We start from the raw sequence: 25,865 nt of genomic DNA, 5'->3' as shown, positions 1-25,865 counted from the left end.
ATTGACTGATCCCATGTTGGACAGAATTCTTCATTCAGTTTTCCTGACCTCTGGTTCTGCTTGAGCTTTGCTGCCGGGAGTATTGTTTACTCAGGGAACACACAGATATAGTATATGCGTTTCTGTGGGGACGGTGGCTAAGCAGGGAACACACACAGATATAGTATATGCGTTTCTGTGGGGACGGTGGCTAAGCAGGGAACACACACAGATATAGTATATGCGTTTCTGTGGGGACGGTGGCTAAGCAGGGAACACACACAGATATAGTATATGCGTTTCTGTGGGGACGGTGGCTAAGCAGGGAACACACACAGATATAGTATATGCGTTTCTGTGGGGACGGTGGCTAAGCAGGGAACACACACAGATATAGTATATGTGTTTCTGTGGGGACGGTGGCTAAGCAGGGAACACACACAGATATAGTATATGCGTTTCTGTGGGGACGGTGGCTAAGCAGGGAACACACACAGCTTGGTCTGTGAATGCACCCTCGTCCTGTAAATCTTGAGGCTATTTACTGTCACACAGGAAGCCAAGCCTCTTACACTTTTCTGACCATCCAAGAGACAGCAATTACCCCAGATTATCAGACCAACAATGACATGCCGTGTAAAGAGAGACACTGAGCCAACTCCACATCCCAGAGACTGGCATATTCAAGTACACTTAGGACATTAATAGCAATTTACGTGCCATCACTGAGACAAAGCCACAAAGGCTTCGCTGGCAGCCTCTTATTTTGAAGCCTATTATTTGTGGGAGTTACAGGCTATAATCACAACAGAAACTTTCAAAACCCTTATCTTCCGTGACGCACCAAATCTATTTCAGAGCCGTAATTGCTATGTCACTGGAGAGGCTGCTGCTTAATGCACTCAAATGCCATTTAGTGTTTGCAGGGTCATTACAGCTCACAGAAGGGTGGGGGTGGGCTATGGTGGGAAGCTGAGGGAGAAGAGGCAGGCAGACAGTGCTGAGGGACACTAGGCACTATTGTGCGCAACACACTTTACAGAGCGTGTTGTTTTAAAATTTTTGTTTACTGTGGAAATGAGAGCAAAGGTTTGAAATAATCTACAGATTTCAAATTCAGGAGCTCTAGTCTGGAGATAGTCCATAGATGCCAGTAGGTACCAACTTTTATTCTGAGATTCTCATCTAAGAGTAAGAGGGTTGAGCTTTTTAAATTTAGCCCCCTCCCTTAGTTAATTGCAGAAATGTTTGTACTGGAAATGGCCCAGCTGTCCTGAGGAGTGAGGAATCTGCCTCGGACTTTCTAGATGTGGTACTATGGGAAGAGAAGGCAGAGGGAGTGACAGTAATGTCGTCTGAGTACAGGAGTCTAGAAAAATGTGCTACTTACAGATGATCAGTGGACACATAGGGTGACTGATTCAGAAGCTTGCTAAGGAAAAGCATCATGTGTCTTAAAGGAGCACTTCCTTGACCTAAGTCAGGCAAAGGTCATAATAAAAGAGATCTTTAAATATATGCAGTTCTTATTTTTCAACCTGGCCATGAACTAGACATGGAGAGACTTACTTATTTGACTTAAGATAACAATGGGTATAAGATAAATCTTAAAAAAAAATGTTAAAATCATCAGCCTATCTCTAGGTCTGTTTGGATAACTTTTAGGTTCTATTCCATAGTGCTGTACTGATGTTTAAATAGATCAGAAATACAGAAGATGTCAAGTTAACTCAGACTTCATGGAGGCAAGTGTTCAACCAGCTTTCCCAGTCAAGTTCCCATGGATATAGTAAAAATCACAGGACCTCATTGCCAACCTACCTGTCTCCTTTGTTTGGAAACAGAACTTTGTTCTCCAAGTGTTAGTGTAGAGATTAATGTCCTTATAGAATGAAAGTCCTTTAAGTCAGAGAGAAAAGATGAACATCTCAAGAACACCACTAATCCAAAAGATACAAATGAAAACAAAATAGCTCGCAAACACTGAAAACCTATCAGACATTACTGTTGAGGGTGAGGGGAAACTGGAGTTGTAAACTGCCAGTAGAAACCACAATGTAGTAGAAATTTCCAGAAGACACATTAGCAATACATCACAAAGACCTTAGACATGTTAATATCCTTTGATGTAGCAATCCTTCCTCTAGAAATTTATCCAAAGGAATAACAGAAAATATGTGCTGTATTTTCTAAACCAGGAGATTTACCACTGTGCTATTAATAATAGTAAAAATTATGGACCTGCCCTGTAACACGTTCCAATGCAACTATTTAAAGTTATGTTTGAGAAGAATGTTTAATAATATGGAAAATATTCATAACATATTTTTGGGAAAATAAGTAGGCTACAAAATGACAGGTAACTTTTGTCCACCCACATAAAAACATACACAAAAAGTGCTGGAAGACCGAAGCGCACAAAGTAAGTGGTAATTTTATTCTGTGTTATTTCTTGTTTGCTCTAATTTTCTACACTAACTATTCATTTGTAATGGGGGGGGGAGTGCATGCAAGATTTAAACAAAGCATATAAAAGAAAAAGTCTACATCTCCAGTAGGCCTCTGGTATGTGGCCAACTTTTAAAGCTGGGGGACAAGAAGAAACCAGTACAGTTTGTGGCAAAACACAGAGTTTAGGAAGAAGAGATGAATGAAGTGGTCTTCTGGAGAGCATCACCAAGCCATTTCTGAGGTCTCTTAAAAACAAATACTAACCCTTCCTGTGAAAAATAGCATCAGACTCAGAAAGCCACAGAGATGAGATGGCAGCCTGCTTAGAGACTAGGCACTGGGCCTGTTACCTTTCTGCCTTCGTGCCCAACACAAAAACCGATTAATTAGCAAGACGCCAAAGCAGCGTATCTGCTTAATGAGTGAGTGAGAAAGGGATGAAACATGGAGCAAATTCAAGGCCACAGAGATGCCACCTTCCCCAAGGAAGCTGGAGAAGCGAAAGGGAAGCTATAGTTATCTATCTGCCAGTGAAAGACGTCTTGCATGTGGAGATAAAATTACATGGAACGAGTGGAAAGTCAAAGATGGCAAACTCTAAAATAAATAGAAAAGATCAAAGGGGCAGGGGAGGGAGACATTCTAGACTAAGCAAACAAATGCTTGTGCAGGTTTCAGACTTTTCAGACAAAGCCAAGAAAGAAAAACAACATTCCAAATGCCTTCAATTCCAGCACTTGGGAAGCAGAGGCAGGCAGATCTCTGTGAGTTTGAAGCCAGCTTGGTCTACAGAGCAAGTTCCAAGTTTCTCTATTCAGAGAAAGCCTGTCACACACCCACCCCCAAAAAGGAATCCAGCCTTAAAAATCTATTCCAGGTGACCATCTCTTCCAAAAGACCCACAATAACACCACCACAAAAACCACACACTGGTAACAAATTCATCTATGCTCATCTAAACAAGCATTCGTTGAACGCTAAAGCTGAGGTGCTTTGTTTTGGATACAAGAAACATGATCTTTTTCAGAAAACTATGGTCCAGGGAGAAGACAGGTATGGATGAGCAAAGGACACTATCCCAACTCCAGGATGCCTTCTGTCCAGCATAACTATGGAGTCTGGGCCATGTTCTGAGGCTGGCCAAACTCTTGACAATTGCCACAAGATCTGAGCCCACTGAGAGTTTTGACCACTTCTGGCCAAGGACAACCTCACTGTGGTCAGGAAGAGAATGGACATTCATAGCCCCCAGGCACTCCAGGAAAGAAAGAGAAAGAGAAGGCCTTGTTAGACACCTGTGAATATTTAACAAAATACTAAACAATGGAAAATTGCTGTCCAGAAGGATCACCCTGAGTCTAGCCACAGCTCAGTCTTCAAGCCCCTCTGGCCCCTGCCCAGTGCTTGAGGTGAGTAGGGCTCTGCTCTGGGCCCCAACTCCCAACATCCCTGAAAGTCCATCTTGCTAGCCTTTGCAACGTTTCTTGTGAATTATTCTGATGCATCTCCAAACTATTTTGCTTATGTCCTTTAAGTGTTGGAAATTTTTTAAGTAGATGTGAATTAAGTAAGTTTATGCATATAAAGTGCTCACATGTAAAAGCAAGTCAGTGTTGTTAGCAATTATTACAATTGTAAGTATCAATTTAGCCTGTTAATTTTCTATCATTATTGCTTTTTAATTGTGCTTTAATTTACAATTTTATAAGATTTCTTTATTTTATTAGTACTTAGTCTGTTTTTAAACCTGTGTGTCCTTGATGATGTCATTCATCCTACATTATTTTGTTTTTAATTGTTCTTTTTAATACTGTGTATCTTAATTGTTTTTAACCTTCATTTTGTATTTCAAATATAATTTTATCACTCTCCTGTCAATTTAATCTTGCCATCATTTTACTCTTCACAAGTATTTCTATTTCACACTTGTCTCTTATTGCCTCACACTTCAAAAAGTTTTAACTCTTGCCAGATTTTTTCCTGTCTTTCTTAACTTTATTCAGATGATATAATACTCATATCCCCGTGCATTTACTCTCTTACCTTACTTTTTAAGGGTGTTATGTGCACAAGGAGGAAGGAAAGTTGATGAAAGTCCTGGACCACTGAGGTGAGGGGGTTTTGTTGCCCTTTGTCTGGGAGAGATGGCTACTAAGTGGCTGTTCTCCCAGTTTCTCGTGTGCAGACCTTTCAACTTCTAACATCATTATTTAATGTGAGAAAGTTATTAAAATATTCACAGGCAAAAATACCTCCCCTTTTCCCATCTTACTGCCCCCCATTAGAAAAGTCAGCAACAGCAGCAACAAAGCTACTTCTAACTGATACTTGTACTCCATAGCGGGTGCAAGTTTTTCCTTCTGCCACAATGAGCCTCCTAATCTCTCTGAGAGATGCTTGGTTTATGATCCCCGATAGCTTCTGAATTTCATTGGGTCACAGGGTAAAAAGTCACGAAAGAGGTGTAAGGAGTTGGCACTTGGACGGAAGGACTATCTTTATAATTTTCCAGCTTTACTTTTGATGACGGAATTGATGAGGCATAGCAAACAGAGAGGATCCTGACCCGAAGAGGGAAAACCAAGTTCTTAGAGTACTTTTTCATACCCTTTAGGTTTCAAAATAATCATCACAAGGTAACTTAATGGATACTAGTACTGGAAGGATCTTGGCGACTCCCGCCATATAAATAGTTTAATTTCAATTGGCTTAAAGGTCCATTTGGACAAAAGTGAAAGTCAGAGGCTTTAGAGTGTGACTGTGCTGGGTCCACAGCTGACTCGGTCACTTACACGTCAGTTGATCTTGGGTAAAATACTTAATCTTTCTGGTCTCAGCTGACAGACTCTCGTAGGAAACTCAATAAACATTATGAGCAAGTGCTCCTGACATAATATATTGGTGGAGGCACAGCTTAGCTCTAAACTTTAAACACACAATGAGACAAGTGTGTTGTCCTTTTCCCCTCTAGAAAGGGCAGAGCTTGTAGGAAGTCTCTCCAGAGTGACTGGGCTGGGTGAGGGAAGGACCTGATGTCTCCAGTATCATCGCATCGTTTCCTGGTAGTGCGGTGTCACAGCATCGTTCCCTGACAGTGTTCGTTTTGGTAGAAGCTCAGCTGGGGCTGTGACTGAACACACCCTGAAGGGGGCGGATGTAAAATCTCTTGCAAGTGTTGACTTTGAAGGAATAACATTTTGTGTAAATTTGGGGAGACTTGCAGCTCAAGGACAAAGGAAGATAGGGAAACATGGCTATCCTGTACTGGAGGAAATCACTGTGGAGTTTTGTATATTATACTTTATATACATATTTCAAGAGCTTTTCTTATGAAAAATGAGATTACAATTCTCTTTAAAAGAAAGCATACCAGATCAAAAGCAAACACAAACACAAACACAGGACACACCGTCTTACTTGGCTTTAGATGGCTTTCCTAGCATTGTTAGGTTTTAGGATAGTATGAGGGTGAGGTCAGCTGGGGCAGGGATAGGAGGGGAACTTAGACTGCCTGGGAAATTCCAGACTATTCTGTGCCCTCCTAGCTCTACCAGCGCCTCCTTTTTTTGTCTTTATAAACTATGAGAAAGGGGCAGGCACAGGGAGACACAGGACAGCAACCAAAACACAAGTATATGGCATGCACCAAAATGCCAAGAATGTGCATTCACAATTTAAACATTACACTGTAGACAATTTTACCTCAGAAGGAAAACATGACTGTTGTAGAATATCAGTTTAAAATGTGTTACATTTGTTTAACTCAGCGAAGCTGTGTTACTTTCCTGTCTAAAACATCTAATTGGTCTAATAAAGAGCTGAATGGCCAATAGCCAGGCAGGGGAAAGGATAGGTGGGGCTGGAAGACATAGAGAATAGACACCTGGCTTCTTACATGGGTTCTGGGGATTTGAACCCAGGTTGTCAATGCTTGCAAAACTGTTTTACTAACTGAGCTATCACCTCAGCTCTTTGAATCATTAAATTCTTTTTTTTTTTTTTGAAGGGGATGATATTTGCTGAATTTTAAAGTAAGTTTTTGGAAAATTAAAAGAAGCTTGCAAAGAAAACAATATCAATTCCTTTTCTTAGGGAAACCCTAATGCTAGGAGTTAAAGACTTGGTGCCATCAAGTAGACTTTCACAAGCTTGTAAGTCACTATTGGATCTGGTGAAATCCTAGAACCTGATTGAACAGGTCTGGAGGGGGCTATTCACTGCCCCGCCCCATGATGCCACAAAGGGTCAGGCCGCACTGTGCACAGACTAGTGAGGCAGGAGTGGGCAGCAAGGCAGAGGCTATGAGCTAAGGACTGCAAAGGTCACCAGAAGGAACTGAAATAGAGCCTGCACTTTGTAGAAGCACACAACGGTTGAATCTTAGCCAAAGGGTCCAATGTGAACATGACCTGGGCAGGCTTGAAAAATTATAATTAGGTGAATTAGTAGCTGGAAGCACTGAAAATTACTGCAAGTAGAGACTATAATAAATGTAGGTAATTCTATATTTATATTTTAAATCTTCCTACATATTATTTCCTTGCTTAAAACCTATTCTTATGCTAATGCATGTTAACTTCTTATGCATGGCTAATTTTTAAGAAGGGTTCTATTTAGCTTAGAAAAGCAAAAAGCATTTATTTTTCTAAGTCTTCCCTTCTTTCACGGTACGGCCACGCTTCTCACACTACTGGGTGTCTGTCAAATGACTGGCAAAACATATAGAAGTCTCACTGCCCAGCTCTGTAGCCAGCAGTTACAAGGAGCTATTTATTCTTAAATTAATTGAAATTAGGTAAAATTAAAAACCCATTTTCTTCCACTAGCCACATACCAAGTGCTCCATGTGTTATTAATGGTTAACTTATTAAATGAGATTAAAACAGAAAGTCAAGACAAAAATCCATTGCTTTAGTCACTTGTAAAAAAAACATATAAAAGGATGCATGGCAAAGACCAATCATATTTATAAGCAATTCATGTATTTTAGTTGGTTGGAATACACACATAAATGCCTCTTATGATAGCCAGTTCCAAGATTCTTTTAAGATAATGTGTTATATTGATTACATTAGATAGTACAGCTCTGTCTAAGAAGCAGATGACTTAGGCAGACAACTTCCACTCCTTTTAGCTTCTGGCGACTTTGTGGATTGTCAGAGCTATGTCCTATTAATATTTCTATTACTGATGTGGGATATTAGAAGGCTCTTGATAAACATTTATTGAATAAATCACTTATTCATTTGTTTATTCATACTGTGAAACTGAAGCAGATTTAGATATGAAGAGATCTAAATATTTACTATTTAGAGACATGGAAAAGAATCTCTGCTGTCTCATATATAGCCAGAGATGAAGCAGAGCCTTCAAAAGGGTTCCATTTTTTACTCTTGTGTAGTAACAATGGGATTTCTCTAAGAAACAAAGAGAATAGTCTACTTAAAACAAGCTTGTCTAAGAGCATGGACTTCAGAAACCAAGAGTAGGCCAAGTTAGACCAAGGAGAAAGTAGTCCCCTTCAGAAATTTATTCTGTTTTCCATAGCTGAGCTTTGCTTAATTTTCCCAGCGATATAATTTTTTTTTCACTTGTAGCTCTGAACATCTCTCCTCACGCTACATTGTTTTGGGGATAGGAAAATAATCACCGTTCATAAATATAAGATGGCTGTGGACAATGGCTTACAAAACATCCAGCACAAGGAAAATGAGCTGTCTGTAGTCACGTGGGCATAACTGAAACATACACTTTGCACATGCACACAGAATATGGATCTAGAGATCTTTGAAGTGAACACATTCCTAGCCTTGAAGTCAATCAAGTTCACTGTGAATCTACAAATAGAGAAGGAATGTGCAGAAAAAGAAGCTTGCAGTTGCACTAAGCCCAGAGTATAGGTGTCTGGGAAGGTGGAAGGTGCACTCTTTTTAAGATACTATTGGTTGTTCATAAGTTGATTGGCATCAGTTTGTTTTTGTTTTTTTATGTGTATGGGTGTTTTGCTTACCTGTATGTCTGTGCACCATGTGCTTGCCTGATGCCTGCAGATGCCAGCAAAGGGGTTTGGATTCCCAGGGAGTGGAGTTAGACAGCTGTGAGAATCGATCCTGGGTCCTCTGGAAGAGCAGCCAGTGCTCTTAACTGTGGAGCCATCTTTCTAGCCCCATCATCAGAGTTTTGTATTATTTCAGGTACAGAGTTTTTGTAACTTGACTTATATGTTACTAACATATAGCATTCCCCCAAAATAAGAAATGCTTATGATTATTGAATGAGTGAGTGACCAGGCAGATATGAGAATGAATGAATGAGGTAGTGAATGATCTGGCCATATTTGCTTGAGGTACCTTTAAGAGCATTTAAGCTGGCAACTAGGAAAAATGATGGATTATATAACATTACAACACTGTTTTCTTTTGATTCATTAACAACTATGAGCTGGGGGGAAAAACTGTTTTTCAAAAGTCTTTCATGCAGGAGTTGACATGGTATTAAATTTTAAATGCCTTCTGATTTAGGCAGAGAATTCTGTTGTGAAGGAAACTTGTCGGAGTCTGGCCATGCATGTGTGGATCCCTCTATTTTTCTCAGCCCCTCCATGTTGCCAGCCTGTGGCTCTTCCCTAGTCCCTGGTCACAGGACGCAAATGTCATCCACAAGCAGCAGACTTGAGGTACATCTGGATATAATCTAACCCTTTCAAAATTCAAATTCAATTTGTTAAAAGAGAATTAAACTTGGTATTACTAAAATAATTTTTTAAATCTGCATATGAATTTAATGGTTACCTCTCTTTCTTAATCCTACAATTTAACATGTGGCAATACCATCTTAATACACACTGTAAGTGAAAGGTCTCTAGGAAGCAGTTAAGAAAAAAAGTCAAATTGTGTAGCATGCAGCTAAGTGATGCTAACTAACCCTTGTGACACCTAAGTGCTTGGCATGCGTTTACTGAAATGGTAGGATATTTCTGTCCTAATGATCTACAGTCTATTTATTTAAGTCCTATTCAGTTTCCCTCTTCCACCTAACATGAGAAAAAAGAAAAAGCCAAAACAAAACACCCACATTACAATTTTTCAAGAAAAAGATTCATCTATATTTTCCGCTTATATGATTATCATGAACCAAAAATTAATGAATCCCCCCCCCCCGATAATTTGCTGTCATGGGCATGCTGCCATTACAGAGATAATACTAACACTCACACTTGCACTAAAACCTTTGAGTAAGCAAAATCTACAGGTGGATTGACACTCCAGGCTGGTTGCAGCAAATTCACTCCCTTAACTCACATTTCAAAACAGTTTAAAATAAATAATCTCACCCTTACAGGGTAATGGTTCTGCTTTTACAAATCTCCAACTCCAAAGGGAGGGATTTCTTGGAGTCAGACCTCCTCCTTCTCCTGCACATTTGAACTCAAGATACAACCTAAGGGGGGAAAAATGGGTGGGCTAGAAGTTTGACCTGGTGTCCCTTTAGTTAAGGGACTCAACTGTCATGCTGTAGAACTGTAGAATTTCTGAGCAGAAAGAGACTTTCAGGTTGGCTCATCGGGATCCCAGGTTCTAAGTTTCTTCCACTTTCCTCCAAGCGGTGTGTGCAGCCTCCACCACCACAGCAGGAAAGGAGCAATGAGAATTATTAAGGAAACAGCTACCCAACCAACAGGTACTCTACAAGAGATGCCCTCGGGGAGAAAGGGACTCTGGGGCTCCAACTGACAGGACCTAGGGAGATGGTGCTCAGAAACATCACCACTCAACACCACACATGCTGAGTGGAGGAGGAGAGCCTGGGATTTTATCCTCATGCAAAACACATATTCCTAAGCATTTAGAAGGCTGGTTTTGGGTGGTGGTGTTTGTTTTCGAAGCGGGGTCTTGCTGTGGAGCCCGGGGTTAACTTTAACACTGCAATCCTCCATCTCCTTCCTAAGCATGCATTGCCATGTCTGGCCTGGAAAGGTCACTCTCAAAAAGAAATATTTAAGAACATTTTTAGATTTTAAACATAGCCTATTTATGGGTAAGTGAAACACTTAAAATAATCATTATCAGTTACCTTACACCTGATACTTTGGATGTGGCTCTTAAAAATGTTTTTAAATTCGGTAGCATTTTCACCAAACAAAATAAGGAAATAGAATATGTATTTTAAGACCATATACATATGTAGGGATGAAAGGTACAATGGTAATAAACACGCTTTGTGACTTTACGTGCGAAGGAGGTTTATGTATGAGAAATGAAAGGAAAAAGATTAATAGGACAAAAGACACCAGGTAGGAACTGAGTTTGGGGCAGTAAAAATGTTTGGGACAGTGAAGGTCGTGTAGGAGTGAAGGGACACTCATGCAGGTGTCTTATAGAAGTGAATGCAGGGGCTGGAGACATGGCTCAGTGGCCTAATCTCCAAGGGCACCAGGCACTCAAGTGGTGCGAAGACATAGGAAGAGGACATTTAAGATGTAACCAGGTAAAGGTCAGTGACCACATGAATTAGAGCCCAGAGTTTAAGGGCAGGTAGACTGGGTCAAAGACTCTGGAAAATCCTGTATATGGACTCAGAGTTTGGGCCTGCTTAGGCAGGCAGTAAAGACTGCTTACTGTTTCTGAGCAAAACCAGCATGGGAAGACTTCAGTGTACCAGAATGTGCATGAGAGGCGAAGACAGCAACAGCAAGGAGTCTGCTGCAGAAGCCTAGTTAATAGACTACTTCCAGAACTAGGGTGGTGGCTGGGGCAACGGAAAGAAAGACTGTAGTAGTTAGGCATTCTTCAACAGTGTCTGATGGACAGAGGAGTGGAACAGTCTCCCTGAGCTGCTTAGAGGCCCCCTACATGTATCTAGAAAAGCCTGTGGTCACATGAAAACATGAAGTATTTATGGGGGTATAATTTAGTGTTGACAGTGGCTAAAAAGGGAGTTTTGAGGCCTTGAATGACTCTGTACCCATCTTAAATCCATGCCTTTGCATCAGAATGGTGCCCTAAACTACCCTTAACAGGAAATACCCTTTGTAAAAACTGCTTATAAAGAGGGGAAAATATCAAACCATATAGTCATCACTTGAAGTACTTCACACTTTATCCATATACCTAGTCACTCCCTTTTCTACTCATTCTTCATTTTCCCAAAGCACACTCTGATGCTGGGCTTACCAAGACAGGTCATCTACCCACTACCCTTATAGGACGTTACCTCTCCACCTTCGTAATCCCATCGCTCTGAGCTCAGTTAGCGGCAAGAGGGAGGTCCACATCTTACACGACTTAAAAATAGACACTAGTTGGATAAGATATGGGTGCTGTGGAAACCCAGCCAGGGAGCAGATGAACGCTGCCCAGAAAATGTCCTCCATCAAATGAGACACAATCCAGAGCCCAGCTGGGAATTCCATTGCTGCTTTGGGTTTAGGACTGTTTATTTTTGCTTCTTGGCTTGGATCTTTCATTCCTGTCCTTGTCTCTTCTTGTGTCTCCTCCCTTTTTCCTCTCTCTCTATCTTGGCAGTTAGAACCCTATTCTGTGTATGCCCATGCCCCAGCTCCTAATACCAACATCTAAAAATACATCTTGCTACAAACAGCCTCGTCTCCTGCAGGTGGCACATTTAAAAGCTGACACCAAAGCAACATATCCTATCACCACTGTCCTTTGATGCACTTAGCCTGTATATTAGAGACTCAGAAATAAAGTAACCACAATTTACAGGGAGAAAAAAAAATAATACACATGAGTGACTCTTTCAAGTGGCATTTTCCAGCTTAGTTTTTGTTCGGGGCTTATATAATCAGACATAATTGTCTGCACATGTTTGTTATACTATCTCAGAAATGATTTCCAGAGTGCCAGATGATGTCAAAGGGTCAATATTGGGCATCTCCTTCCTCTGGCCCCACCTAGCCCTACTTATTACAGTACCACAGTTTGGGGGGAAAAGATGCCAAAAAAGAAACTGTCAGACCCATCCCGTAGTGAGTCATAAGGACTTCCTTCAGTTTGTTTTTTGCGCATATCTGTATTTTTGTTCCCACACTTTATCCATTCTTCATATTCTCCTCTTTCACGAATGCACAAAATTATTTCTGGAATAGTCTAACACCTCACAAACATTCAGTGATGGCCAGGTGCATGTGCCCTTAATGCCACAGACACCCAGCTCCTGCCTTCACTTGGACTCTCTTTGAGAACACATGTACTACATCGAACCCTGTGCTCCCCTAGGCAGGGCTTCCCAGCAAGGTGCCACCAACACAATGATAACAATGACTTCTGCTATCACAGCACAAAATGGGAAGAATCCCTTCTCCGAACTTTTCTAGACAATGACATGACTGTTGGCAGTTCAACAAGACAGGCTGGCCTTTCCTTTCTTTCCAGAGAGTGATCAATAGTTAGAATATTGAACTTGGAAGAGATTCTGCCTGAAGGTAGAAGAAAGAATACTTGGTGGGTGGTGGTGGTACACACCTTTAATCTCAGCACTTTGGATGGCAGAGGTAGGTGGATCTCTGTGAGTTCAAAGTCAGCCTGGTCTACAAAATAAGTTTCAGGACAGCTAGGACTGTTACATAGAGAAACCCAGTCTAGAAATACCCACCTCCAAAAGAATTCTTAACTGTAAGCAATAACATTTATCACTTACCACCCCCCCATTACTACCTAACGACCGGCTCCCTTCTACCATATCCTTACCAAGGTGCTAGCTAAGCCATGTATGTGGCTCTCTAGTGATGGGAGACCTTGACTGTTAACAAAGGCCAGTATATATCCAGAATCCACTTCTCTAATGCTTCTACTCAGTAAACTTATCCTGTCCCATTTAGACCATTCCTGATGAAGCCAATCTCTCTGTGAGAGCAGTATTAAATTTTTATGTATCACCCACACTTGCTCTTTTATAGGATAAGAATTCCTCTTCTTTATGTGTGTGTAGTTCAAGTATGTGCTGGTGTGGGTGTGTGCATGGGTGCACTTGGGTTTGTGTACATATGTTGTATGTGGATGTTGAGGTAAAAAGTTGATTTCTCTTCATTTTGTTTAAGACTGGGTCTCTCTCACTAGGCTATCTCGCTAAAGAGCTCTAGGCATCTCCCTGCCTCTGCTTCCCTAGTGAAGGGTTTAGAGATGCGTTGCCAGATGACTTTTTACATGATTTATTTGAGTCCAACTTAGGTGTTCACGTTTGCATAGCAGGCACTTGACTGATGGAGCTGTATCAGCCCTGCCATTCCTCGTTTTTAAAAGAATTATTCTTCATCTGAGGAAATAGCTTCTCTTCTCTTGATTCCTTCCAGATCTGCCATAATTGGGTAGGACAAGACTCAACGCCGAGTTGAAGGGGCCATCCCCTATGTCCTCGTGGACATTATGCCTCAATTAGAATAGACTGAGATCACATTATTAGATCATGACTACATTGCCTTCCTTCCACTCCTAACTTACTTTAATCATAACAGCAACAAACAATAACAATGACCCCCATCAACCAACCACAGCTCTGCTTCCTTTCAGCAGTTCCAAGACAATCACCCCACTGGAGCCTCCTGTGACCTCTAAACGCCTGGAGATCACCACTGATTTAAGAACAACCTCCTTTTCCAGGCTTCCCTCGTGTCCCAGCTTGCTGTCATCGCTGCTGAGATAGCAGACGATTGATCTGAGAAATCAAGTTGGATTGCTGTCCCAAATCTACACTCGGTTCTCCTTGTGTCTGTCTGATCGATTTCACTCTGTGCGACATAGCTTGTCGCTATGAATTTTCATGCTAGTCAGGATCCGCCAGCGCACCCAAGAAAAAGTGGAAGATGGTCACACCCCCTCCCTGTCCCTTCAACATACTAGGCCTCGGTGTCGATTTTTAAAAATCATCTATTGGGCACATTTGGAAAAAGAAAAGAAAAAAAAGGTGTGTTATTTTTACGGCCACAGACAGACCTGGATGCAATGGATTTGGGCCACTGGTTTTCCTCTCCAGGTGCCCTGGTCCCAGCCTGTGGTGACATTTCCTACCACTGTTGTACTAGGTGTCACCTGTTTAGCAGCTCCTTTCAGCTGCACGCATGTGGCCGCAGGTGCCACGCAAACACTGATTGTGTCTGACAGCCCTAGACGCCAGCTGCCTGCATGAAGACTGCCCGATCACCACTTTCTTTCATGGCAAGGGCGCTGCCGATGGCATGACCGATACAGCAACAAGAAACTAGGTGACTGGAAAGCTAAGACAAGTCCTACTAAGTGGCATTCTGGGCCCTGTGGCTTTGAAATAATTGGCAGTGATAGAATAGAAACGAAGGGTTCGGGGAGCCTTGTTTGCTTACACTGATGCCCTGCGGACTGTACATCTGACTGGCTGCGAGTCCGTCACTGTATCCTCCTGTCTGGCTGATAACATGGCGAAGGGTATCCACCTAGACAGAGGGACAACAACAGAGAGGCAATTAGTCGGAGACAGGGAGACGAATGTGGCGCATCATCGTCTTACAGGCTACCGATGTGGCATGCCACATTAAAGCAATCATTATAGAGACACTCTTCCTGGGGGACAGTCCATGAGGAAGAGGCTGGGACACTCCCCTCATGCCAAATCCATCCTTACTTCTGAGATCAGTAAAACAGGAAAAGAAAACTTGGGTTCCCCAAAACTGAGACAGATTGCATAATGCTATGTGAGGTGACAGGGACTATGGTGCTGGGGGGGGGGTGAAGAGGACAGAGATGCTTCTCTCCCCCTGTCATTCCCCCCCCCCCCACTTTTCTTCCCTATAGACTGTCCCATGCAACTTGTAGGAGAGCCAAGGTTCCTCTTAGCCTTAGGCATCCATGACACGGAGAGGAGACTGGGATAAAGACCCAGTTGTTGTTTTTTTTTTTTTTTTGGCAAGGATTTATATGATGGTAAGTCACTTAGTCACATGACCAAAGTCTGCCTGTATCACCTCAAATTTGTTTCCAAGCAACGTTTCCTGAGCAAGGGGCTGAGTCACCAGCCAGCTGTCTATTCCAGACTTGTAGGCTTTCTGTTCCATGTGTTGGATAGGACACATGGGTAGACGTGGCTCATATCTTTTCAAGTCATTGTGATCCAAAACATACGACTTTACCCTCTCACATGACACTTCATGCTGAGATAGCAGGATGGCTTCCTGAAATGTCTGTCTTGAAGGCGGAGGGTTTTACTAAGAAGCACTGAGGTTTTACACATGACCCATTTTTGGTTCCCAGTGTGGTTTTATCAGTCCATTGACCTCAAGGGTGACTACGCATATGTGTTTTATCAAGCTGGCTTGGAAATTTAAAATGAAAACAGGAGACACTAAGGCATTTGCCTGATCGCTGATGACTTCTTTATGTTAACAAATCCTGAAGATGGGAAAGCAACAGATGAGAGGGAGATTCGGGAGAGGGAACGGGCTGAAATTCCTTTTCCGTTGAAGAACAATGAAGATGCGGGTTCTACCTGCCTCACAGTTCTTCTTCGCCTCACTCTGTACTTCTTCCTTCCCTGCCCTCCTAGTGTGACTGTCAAGCCACAGCCAAATACACTCACAAAGCATGGACACGATCCCCTACGAGAATGGTTGTATTTTCTGCTTTGTCTTATTTTTATTTTTGGTTTGGCTGCTGTGTATCTGTCTCTCCCTTCCTTCCTTTTTCCTTCTCTCTGTCTGGACAGGAGCAGGAAACTGATACCACTGAAGGCTCTTGGACTCTACTGAATTCACCTGGCGGCATATTGGCTGGGTCCCTACCTGTGATTGCACGTTGGCTCCAACCTGGGCCCCTTGGTAAGAATCCCCATTGAGTGACTGCACGCTCATGAACAAATCTCCAGAGTTTGACATGTTAAAAGAACTGGAAGAACCTGGAAAGGAAAGAGTGAGGTACCTGAATCATAGAAAGGAAAAGGCTCAACCCCGCAACCAACAGCCAAGAGGAGATGACATGCAAAGCAATCCCCCCAAATCAAACATAAGACAAAAACAACATCCACAGAGCCTGGTTAGTAGCATGAAGAACAGAGCAAGCAAGAGGGTGTGCACCGCTGCTGTTACATGAAGCGACCCCTTCTAAAGTTGTCAATAAGATTGCTTTCTGCTAGCAACTTGAAGCTGAGAGAGGAAAGCTGAATTCTTCTAATGTAGTCTACGTAGGATTTCTCCTTCGTGCCTCTCATACTCTAGGGTTGGCCAGAAGGCCAATAAGATGGCAACTATGGTCAACAATATGGGTTGGCCAGTGATATTTCTGCCGCCATAATGGAGCATCAGGACACCTTTTATGGATTCTAAATATGCTTTGCTGAACCCATCGACTCACATCAGGGCAGCACACAGAAGGAGTGTGCATGGAGGCAACATCTCCTGGGATCAATTGACACTCTAGTTTCTAGACATTTCTAGTTTCTAGAAATAAGGTAGACTTCTTTTTTATGTGGCAACAGTCCAGGAAAACCCAAAGATTGCAAGGTTATATGAGACTGGTCTATTCTTCCCATCAGTTGCCAGAATACAGAAAGATGAAGCAGAATACTGGGCCAAAATTTTCAAGCATGCATGAAATGCTTCTAGTATTTTTAAAGTGGGCCTCCAGAAGGAGACGTTAGCATGGGCTTCCACCTCCATCTACAGGCTTCTATGGGGTGAACCTAGCCCAAGCCCACCCTGAACACCAGGGCTTATGAAGCTAATGGGAGCTCTGAAGTCATCGTGCAGTTCAGTTCAGCGCATAGGAAAGGAAGCTCAACGTGCAAGGTTTGGTTAAAAACATGACATTAGCCTGGCAAAGGAGAGACCTCAGGGACCCAGGTCAGTTGCACTCTGTGACTTCTATCCCTGTGCTCCTGCCCTGAGAGTCTTCTGACAGCCACTGCCAATGGGGAGTCACCCAGCAATGAGTCACGTCTCTCTCTTGTCTGGTCTGATACATCCTGTCTCTTCTCCTAAGACAGGGACCTGAGCTCTGTAAGGGAGCTGTCTATCCACAGCTAAGCAGGGGAGAAGGCCTTTCCTTTCCCCCGGAGAACAGCCGCGTAATAGACATGAGTTCTCCTCTCTGTCACAGCACTTGATATATGACTGTCTACCATGTCATCACATGTCAGCAGCAAAAGCCATTTAGAGGAACTAGGTGTTTGTAATCCTGGGAATAACCACCAGTTAAGAACTATCTTCATTTTCCTTACTTCTGAGGAGTATGTATATTCATACAATAAACTGTATCTATATTTCTACATAAACTGATGCTGCCTCTAGCCCTCTTCTCATCCCTGCTTTTCCAAGCAAAGGGAATGCTATCATCATGGTTGAGAGAGGACTTAAATATTAACAAAAGAACTATGTCTCATCTGGCACATATTTCTCTACATGGTTTGTCTAAAAGGAATTAGAAACATTGGATCTTAGTAAAATAGGAATACAATCTCGCCATGTGTGATTTATGTCAGTGGGATGAAGATTTGGCCTGTAACTTCCTTCCATTAGTATGACACATTATATTTGAAACCATATTCCTCAACTATGTAAAAAGCAACATGTATCGTAGATCCCACTGTTGTGCTTGTGTCACATACCAAGCCTTCATCATATGAGTTGTAGCCCCCTCAGATAAAGTTTTTAACCATGGAGACATAGCCTAAGTAATAAAGCCATTGTAATATAAGGGTCTTGTTCAGTGCTCATCAGAACCAAGAACCTATACAATAGCCATACTCATGTCATCACACTTCCCATACTCCTTAGCGCCAGAATACTGAGTCTGAAGCCCGAATATTTTATTTCTCTCCCACTCTCAGACACCATGTAAAAATCACACATGCTATATGCCTGACTAAAGATTTACTAGGAACCAATACACAAAAGTATGCCATGGGAGAAATCCCCAAAGGGCTACATTGATACCAAGGAACATTGCATCCATAGAAGCATTCAGACATGGAGTGTGCCATTTACAAGATATACACTGCAATTGACACAGATGATTTAAAAAAAATATATGTGCATAGATAAATTGTAAATATGTCTGGCTGTGTAATATACACAGGGATAAATATGCGCATACAAATGTACTTCTTGTACACATGCATTTGTATCAGAGCAGTAATTGCAGAAATAGTCCCTTGTGCTCTTGGCTGTGCTGTTTCAGCATTTCATGGTCTCTGTTCACCCATGTATGACAGCCCTGTCATGGCTTCTGACTCTGTTGAGAATCTAGAGGCTGTGATGAGAAGAACAGGTGTGTCTAATTCCACAGGAAAGTCTATGCAAGTATCAAGATATATGTGTAGGGGGGATGTGTTCTTCACCCAGCATTGAAGGCTTAGAAAAATGAATCATTGGATGGAGAGCCTTCTGAGAAGTACATACTTCCCATACAGAAATTGAATGGGCTTTCTTAGAAGTGCTGTGGAATTCCCAAAAAGCAGCTGTGCGCTACCCAATTTGCTGAGAACACCCAGTCACGTTATCTGCAGGGTGCTTTGGGTTAATCAGCAACAACTAGAAGTCATTCAAGATGTGCTTTTCAGTGAGAAAGTTCTAGATTTGGCCTCGGAATGAAGGCAAGTGTACACACACAGATACTTGGGGTATGTACAGAGTGACATCTGCACTTAATTAGACAGAGAAGAAATAAAGGATCATCCAGGATTCTAACTCATTTGCTTGGGTAAACACTATGACATGGAAATGTGTTAACATCCATTTTCATAAGGCAAGTTCCTGAAGATAGTATTTTAACTTCAGATGATCCTTAGGAGTCTAAGCCTTGTTTGGAAAAACAAAACAAACAAACAAAACCCAAATATGCAATAATACCCAGGTAATTTAATAATAAAATATAATAAAACCTAGACCTAGAGCACAGTTTCCCAGTCTTGGCACTACTGACACTTTAGGCTGAACAATTCTTTGCTATGGGGAATATCTTATATCTTGTGGGATGGTTAAGTGGCTCTTCATCTCTATCTATTCATGTCAGTAACACCCTGTAAGATGATGACAATGAAACCATCTCCAGATACTAGTGAATGTCTCCTGGGGTAAATACTGACTCCTAATTGAGAATCAATGACCCACAACAAAGGTACAGTGTGTGTCTTAAGAATCAACTACCTGGCAAATACTGTTTTAATTTCTGTAGTCTAAAAAAAAACTTTCCCATGGATGAGGTGACCAGTCCGATTTAGCCTGACTTCCATGTCACCTGGGAGTAGAGAGGACAGACCTTACTAGATGTAAGCTTAATCATGTCCCATTCTTGCTTCTAAGAAAGCATCTGCCTTTTTCCGAGTCTTCAGTTCATGCTTTTATAATCTTTTGAAACACGGGAAATTGAGAGCTCATCACTTGGGGTTTCCCCAGCTGAGTTATAGGCCAGGTTTTTACAGTTATGTCAGTTGGTCCTCTCCCCACACCCTCTCTCAACTAGATTCCTGTCATTCTTCCCCACTGCTGCATCTGCTTTGCCCACCTCTGCTGGAAGACACAATAAAGTATGAGAAAAGTCTCTCTACACTTGCAAATTCCTCCACACAAGCCAGCTCTAATTTTTATGAAGTGAGGCTACAGAAAAAGAGGCAAAGTCTGCTGAAGAAACAGGGCTATGTAGGTGAGGTCTTGCTAACCACCCTGAAGGGCTATTCCCCCACACAAAAGCCAAGGGAGGGAAGAGGATTTATTTGCAGTACTGTCTTTCTTGCAGTGAAAATGAGTATGTAAACTAAGCAAAGATTCTGGGAGAATTTCCATTTCCATGTTGAGAATATAAAACTGTGCAGGGTGCCAGAATCTGGGACTTCAAACTCTACCAAAATACCTTTTCATATATTAACCTCTTATTTACAATCTCTTTCCATTACCATTTCTCCTTTGAAATTACTAAAGAGCCAGCACACAATGTAATAAACACACTATGTGAAAGTTTAAGCACTTATCCTCCAATTTAGGCCATGATTTAGGCTGTTAAAAGCTGTAGAAAATACAGAATAGCCCATTTATAACTTTTCCTGTTAAGACATTTATCTTTTAAAATTCCATGCTATTGCACATCTACAATAGTGTTTTCTTTGGTCTCTATATTAGAAAGAGAACATTTCAAAGGGTTCCTCTGCAAATTATTTCCAACAACTTAGGCACAACTGGAAGGCTTAGCTCAAGTTTTCCATAATAATGTACTTTGTGCTCAGAATAGTCAGATGAAGTTTAAGCCACCAGAAAATTCTTTAGAAAACTGTAATCAGACTGACATTCTATAAGAGCCAACATAATTCTTAAACACAGAGTGGGGGTTAAAATGCTTACTTTTCTCTTTTTAAGGGCTTTAGGAAAGAAAAATAGTTATGGATTTAGTAATGAAGGGAGCCCACAGGGCCCTTCTAAGGACTAGTCATAAATCATGCTAAGCCATCTGTGGTGCAGATATAGCGGGGACAGGGAATAAAGTCATTTTGATATCTGTTTTGCATTATGATAACCTCTGCAGGAGTGTTGAGTGCATTTTTGCTAATATTGACAGAATTATACTTCTTCCAGAGATAAGTGAGAATGCCTGCCTAGCAGAGAAGTTCACCTTGTGATGCTTGGTATGAAATCTTTAATAATCGACCCGATAGGGAAGGAGGAAACGGTGGCTATTGAACCTGTTAGCCTGGATCTTTTATCAATCACGCCATGACAAGGAAGAATAAAGGCCAACAACAACAACAACAAAATCAACGGAACTTTCAAAAGCAAATGTGTTCTTCAGGGCAGGCCAACCTACATGCCCAAGAAACATAAAACTGGATCAAATTTAACAGTGTCTTATGGTGGCAATGTTTACAAAGCCAAGGGTTCTTCTCATGAATGATTCCAATTAAACAAAAGAAGGCCCTGGTAGTTATAGTCCAGGGGCTTGGAGAACCTCATGATCACAAATTAGTGATGCTCACAGAAGAAAAAGTGAGTGGAGTACTATAGGTCTCCAGTTACAACGGTAGCCTACGGCAGGAAGAACCTCTTTAGGGAACAACTAGACAGTGAGGTTGAAGTCGTGATATACTCATAGAAATCTCAGATTTGCAACCATATTATGATTCCACATATTGAGATTTGCTAGCATATTATTGGGATCATCAGACTTAGAAAGCACCCCACATTCCAAATGCATTTTGTCTGTTAGGTAGAAGGATGACTTCTGGTACTAAACATATTTCAAAAGGAAATGTTTGTTTTCCCTTTATCCCCTTCACTAGAAGTATCACCACATTTTCTACAGCACACAAACATAAAGGTTATACCTCATATATTACTGACTTTTTATTGGCATCATGGAAATACAGAAATGACAGCACAAGACATTTCCCAAAATGTACTTCTATTTCAGTCTAAAGTCTGAATTTAGTGGACAATGCATGTTAGTGAAAATAAAACCTAGAACTAGAGTGCATGATTGAGATTATAATATGAACCCTGGAGTCTGGAAGGTCTGAATCAACAGCTTGTGATTTTCCTCATAGTTTACATAAATAAAACCAATAAAATAAAGCAATAGAGAACAGTATCTCTAAATAGCGCCTAGAAAATATTGCAGCCTGGCTCTGGCTAATGAGATCTTAGTTAGAAGAGTGAACACTCCTTCACAGAATGTATACCAGCAGATGACCCAGACATTATACTATGGGGACAGTAAGATAAACGAGGATGAAAATATTATATGAGAACCCAAAGGAATCATCTCCAAGTATCAAGTTTTATCTGTGAGTTTAGAGGACTCATTAAAATCAAACAGTGTACCTCCATTTTAAGATAAACAGATACATTACAACACAAACTTACACATAGTCCCATCTTATAAACATATCGCCCTTTGGATATGACAAGAACCCAAAAGTGTCACTAACAACAAATGCTAATTGGATGTATAAATCAATGAACCAAAAACTGTAAGAATTAAAATAAAATCTCAAAGTTGGAAAAACAAATGTACAAATGGAGAACAATCCCCCCAAATGAAAGAAGAAACTAACCCGCTGAGTTGGGAGTGGAGGGCGAGTTAGCTTGGCTTCCATGGGCTGACACATTGGTGGCAGTGACAGCCGTTTTGGCAGCATAAATATTGGCTTCCTCTTGAAATTTACCTATGTTCTTCTTGTACCGGATTCGTTTATTTCCAAACCAGTTTGATACCTAGAACAGCAGGAGAGAAAATGAGAGAATTAGCATTTGGATTGCAGAGAAACAGAGGGGTCTCTGAAGGGATGGGGTGGTGTTGGGTTCACAACTGGAATACTCTGACCTTACTTTGTGACTTTCGTAATATTAATTTAAAGTCCAGAAGTAAAATAAGATTCTCAAAAAGAACAATGATTTAATATGGGTTCTCTAAAATCCCACAAGACCACTGTGACAGCAACTCTCCTATGGAAGATTTGCTTGCTGAAGCTAGGACTCTCGATTTAGAACAAGTATTTTCAATTTGCTTATTTCCTAATTCATGACATTTAAATAAGCATATTAGGAGAAGTGTTTGTTCTTTTTTAAAGCAATGCTAAAGCTGACATTGCACAATCAAAATACACAAACCTTTAAAATATCCACATAAATCTATGTCAACATATGGGTACTTCCACACATTCATTTAATTTGAAACTTTTAGAAATTCAATGACCTTAATATGAACTTTGACTCTTTGTTGTATTGTACTATACACGTTATGGATATAATGGCACCCACCATCTTGTACAAAGCTTGGTCTTATGTATAGAAAAAAAATAACTGATGCATACAACTAATTGTTACTTTGAATTCCTGCTTTTAAATGTTAAAGCCAATGAATACAATAAACCTAATTTACTTTCTTTTGTTCGTTTATTTCCTTCCTGTAGCTCACAGTAGATGTCTTGGCTCAAGTTGGTATTCTTCACCATTTATACAAAGACTTCTACCACAAAGGAGTCGGGGATGTATTGATGTTCACCCCACAAGTTCTGCCTCAGGGAGGAATATCTAATAATACCCTATATTTCCTTGTGATTTTGAATTACAGTATTGTGGCTTTTATTTAATTACAAAACAAACTATGAAAACTGATGAGGATGAGCAAGTTGATCACACATTTAACAAATACACCTCATAGATAACTCACACTCAACCTCCCATCAGCAATGACAGATAAAGAAACTGTAAGGTAAAATATTACACTTATTTTTTAATGCATTTACAAAGCTAACACATCTTATTAGGCTAGCTAGCAGTCAAAGGCCTGTATGGCTTATACTATATCAGAAATGCCAAGTCTTTATTACAAAACCAAGCTATACCAGTGCAATATCAGTAAACAAGACAGAAAAAAATTCAATAATAGACTGCTTTATTTGTTTCAAATGAAGAAAAGCAGAGCCAACCCAGAGGAGGAGGGGTGCTCCTAAGAACAACTCAGGACCATGCCACATTGAACTGCACTTTGAATTTCAAATTTTTCCTGATCTAAGTTTCACTGTTCATATGAATCAATCATAATTATCATTATTTATTGATTTCTGTGTGCAACAGGGAAGGAAGAAAAAGGTAGACATGTTTTTACAAAATCAACTGAAAAAAAACAGGGAAAGATGAAGGTAGTTTAAGAGGACCTTCCAGAAAGAAAGGAAATGACCCAGGTCCAATGCTGTCTTGTATGGACAAACAAGAAATAAAGAGGTGTGTGAAGGATGTATTGTGGGAAAGATTTCCTGTTCACATGAGAAGAGATGTGACTGGGAAGGTGTTGGTAGGCTCAGACATTCCCCCACAGTGTCTACATAGTGGCATCATCTATCTCAGATAATATGGAGAATCGGCGTTTCATTAATTAATACTCAACTGTCATAGACTAAAGGCCTAATATGTGTCAAGCACTAGGGAGCATATGGATGTGGTAAACATGAGTCAGGCAAAGCAGAAAGAATAATAGGTTTTGTGGGGAGGGTTTGATTTACATCTCAAGTGTGTTATGTTTCAAGAGCCTATGGGCAGATCCATGACAAAATCCAGTGGGAAGTGAGATACATGAGTTTAGTGTTCCGGGACAAAAGCCCCATCTGGATATTCAAATGGAGTTACATTTGTAGCTGGGAGTGTGTGGAATGGTGCTTTTCAGACTTAAGTATTCACAGATGGCTTATGAAAACAGATTCTGGGACCTATCCTCAAAGATTTGGATATAGGGCAGGTATAAGACTCAAGAGTCTCACAGCTCCCAGGTGATGTGTTATTGCTGCTGCTGCTGCTACTGCCTGAAGACCACACTGTTGTGGAATACTAGTTGAAGATGTGTTGCATTTGTTTACGCTGCAGAATATTTGTTTAATGATGCAAAGATGTGTTGCATTCTTTTATGTTGCTTTTGTTTAAATCTGTAAATCTGTGTTACTTTGCCTTGCTAAAACACCTGATTGGTCTAATAAAGAGCTGAAGTGCCAATAGCTAGGCAAGAGAGGGATAGGTGGAGTTGCCAGGCAGAGAGAATAATTAGAGGAACAAGAAAAGGAAGAAGCTAGAAAAGGAGGAAAGAAGGATACCAGGGGCCAGCCACACAGCCAGCCATGGAGTAAGAAGTAAAGAAAGATATATAATAGAGAAAGGTAAAAGCTCAGAGCCAAAAGGTAGATGGATAATTTAAGAAAAGCAAAGCTAAGGCTGGGCATTCATAAGTGAGAATAAGTCTTCATGTATTTATTTGGGAGCTGGGTGATGGGCCTCCAAAGAGTGAAAAACAAAACAAAACAACTACACCACACTCTGAATAGCACTCACATGGAAGGAGGGTCCTTTGGGGACCCTAGGGAGAAGATAGTCATTAGAAGCATTTCACATGGATTTAGGTATATGAGCCTAATTTTGTTGGGAGTCATGAGAGGAACCAATAGTTTTTTAGTACATGTCAAAAGAAGTTGTGATTGAAAATGGATGATTAAGGCCCACTGACTGGAGCATGTACTGATGAAAGCTAAGAATAGAGGAAGTGAGTAGACTTCAAAAGATGGAGTAGGGCTGGCTCAGGGGAAGAGAGGAAGCCTTAGGATAATAGTACCAAGAAGCTAAGGATGGATAGATAGATCCCATGAGTCTAATGCTAAAACTGGTGGTTGTTAAGCTTCCACTTCATAAAGAAACTTAATACTTCACTAGATCTGAGAAACAGACACAACTTTAATATACATGTTCCAACAAGCCACAACAGGTAAGTGGTATCATGAAAACTCTTCAGAAGTAATAGTGATTTCCCAAGAATCCTACATTGACCCTTGCCAAAAAAAACGAGCTCCCATCCTATTGTTCTACAAATGGTATCTTGTTGTTTCCCACCAGAATTTGTTTGACAACATTGAACAGACTGGCCTGACTATTGTCATTGTTATTGAGGTAGTGGTAGTGGTGATGATGGTGTGTGTGTGTGTGTGTG

The 25,865-nt window shown here is 41.0% G+C and overlaps 1 protein-coding gene across 1 annotated transcript in view; it reads right to left on the bottom strand.

Moving 5' to 3' along the window:
• Positions 1 to 25,865, bottom strand: part of Pbx1 (PBX homeobox 1) — a 272,683-nt gene that overhangs the window by 15,562 nt on the left and 231,256 nt on the right. The window contains 3 exon segments of the mRNA XM_005071419.4: positions 14,765 to 14,854; positions 16,196 to 16,308; positions 22,450 to 22,609. Of these exon segments, the coding sequence (XP_005071476.1) occupies positions 14,765 to 14,854; positions 16,196 to 16,308; positions 22,450 to 22,609 (363 nt within the window).

Source organism: Mesocricetus auratus, unplaced genomic scaffold (assembly GCF_017639785.1).
Source record: "Mesocricetus auratus isolate SY011 unplaced genomic scaffold, BCM_Maur_2.0 Super-Scaffold_100676, whole genome shotgun sequence".
In the NCBI taxonomy this organism is placed as follows: domain Eukaryota; kingdom Metazoa; phylum Chordata; class Mammalia; order Rodentia; family Cricetidae; genus Mesocricetus; species Mesocricetus auratus.
Note: the sequence above shows the minus strand (reverse complement) of the source record. Positions and strands in the feature narration are given on the sequence as shown.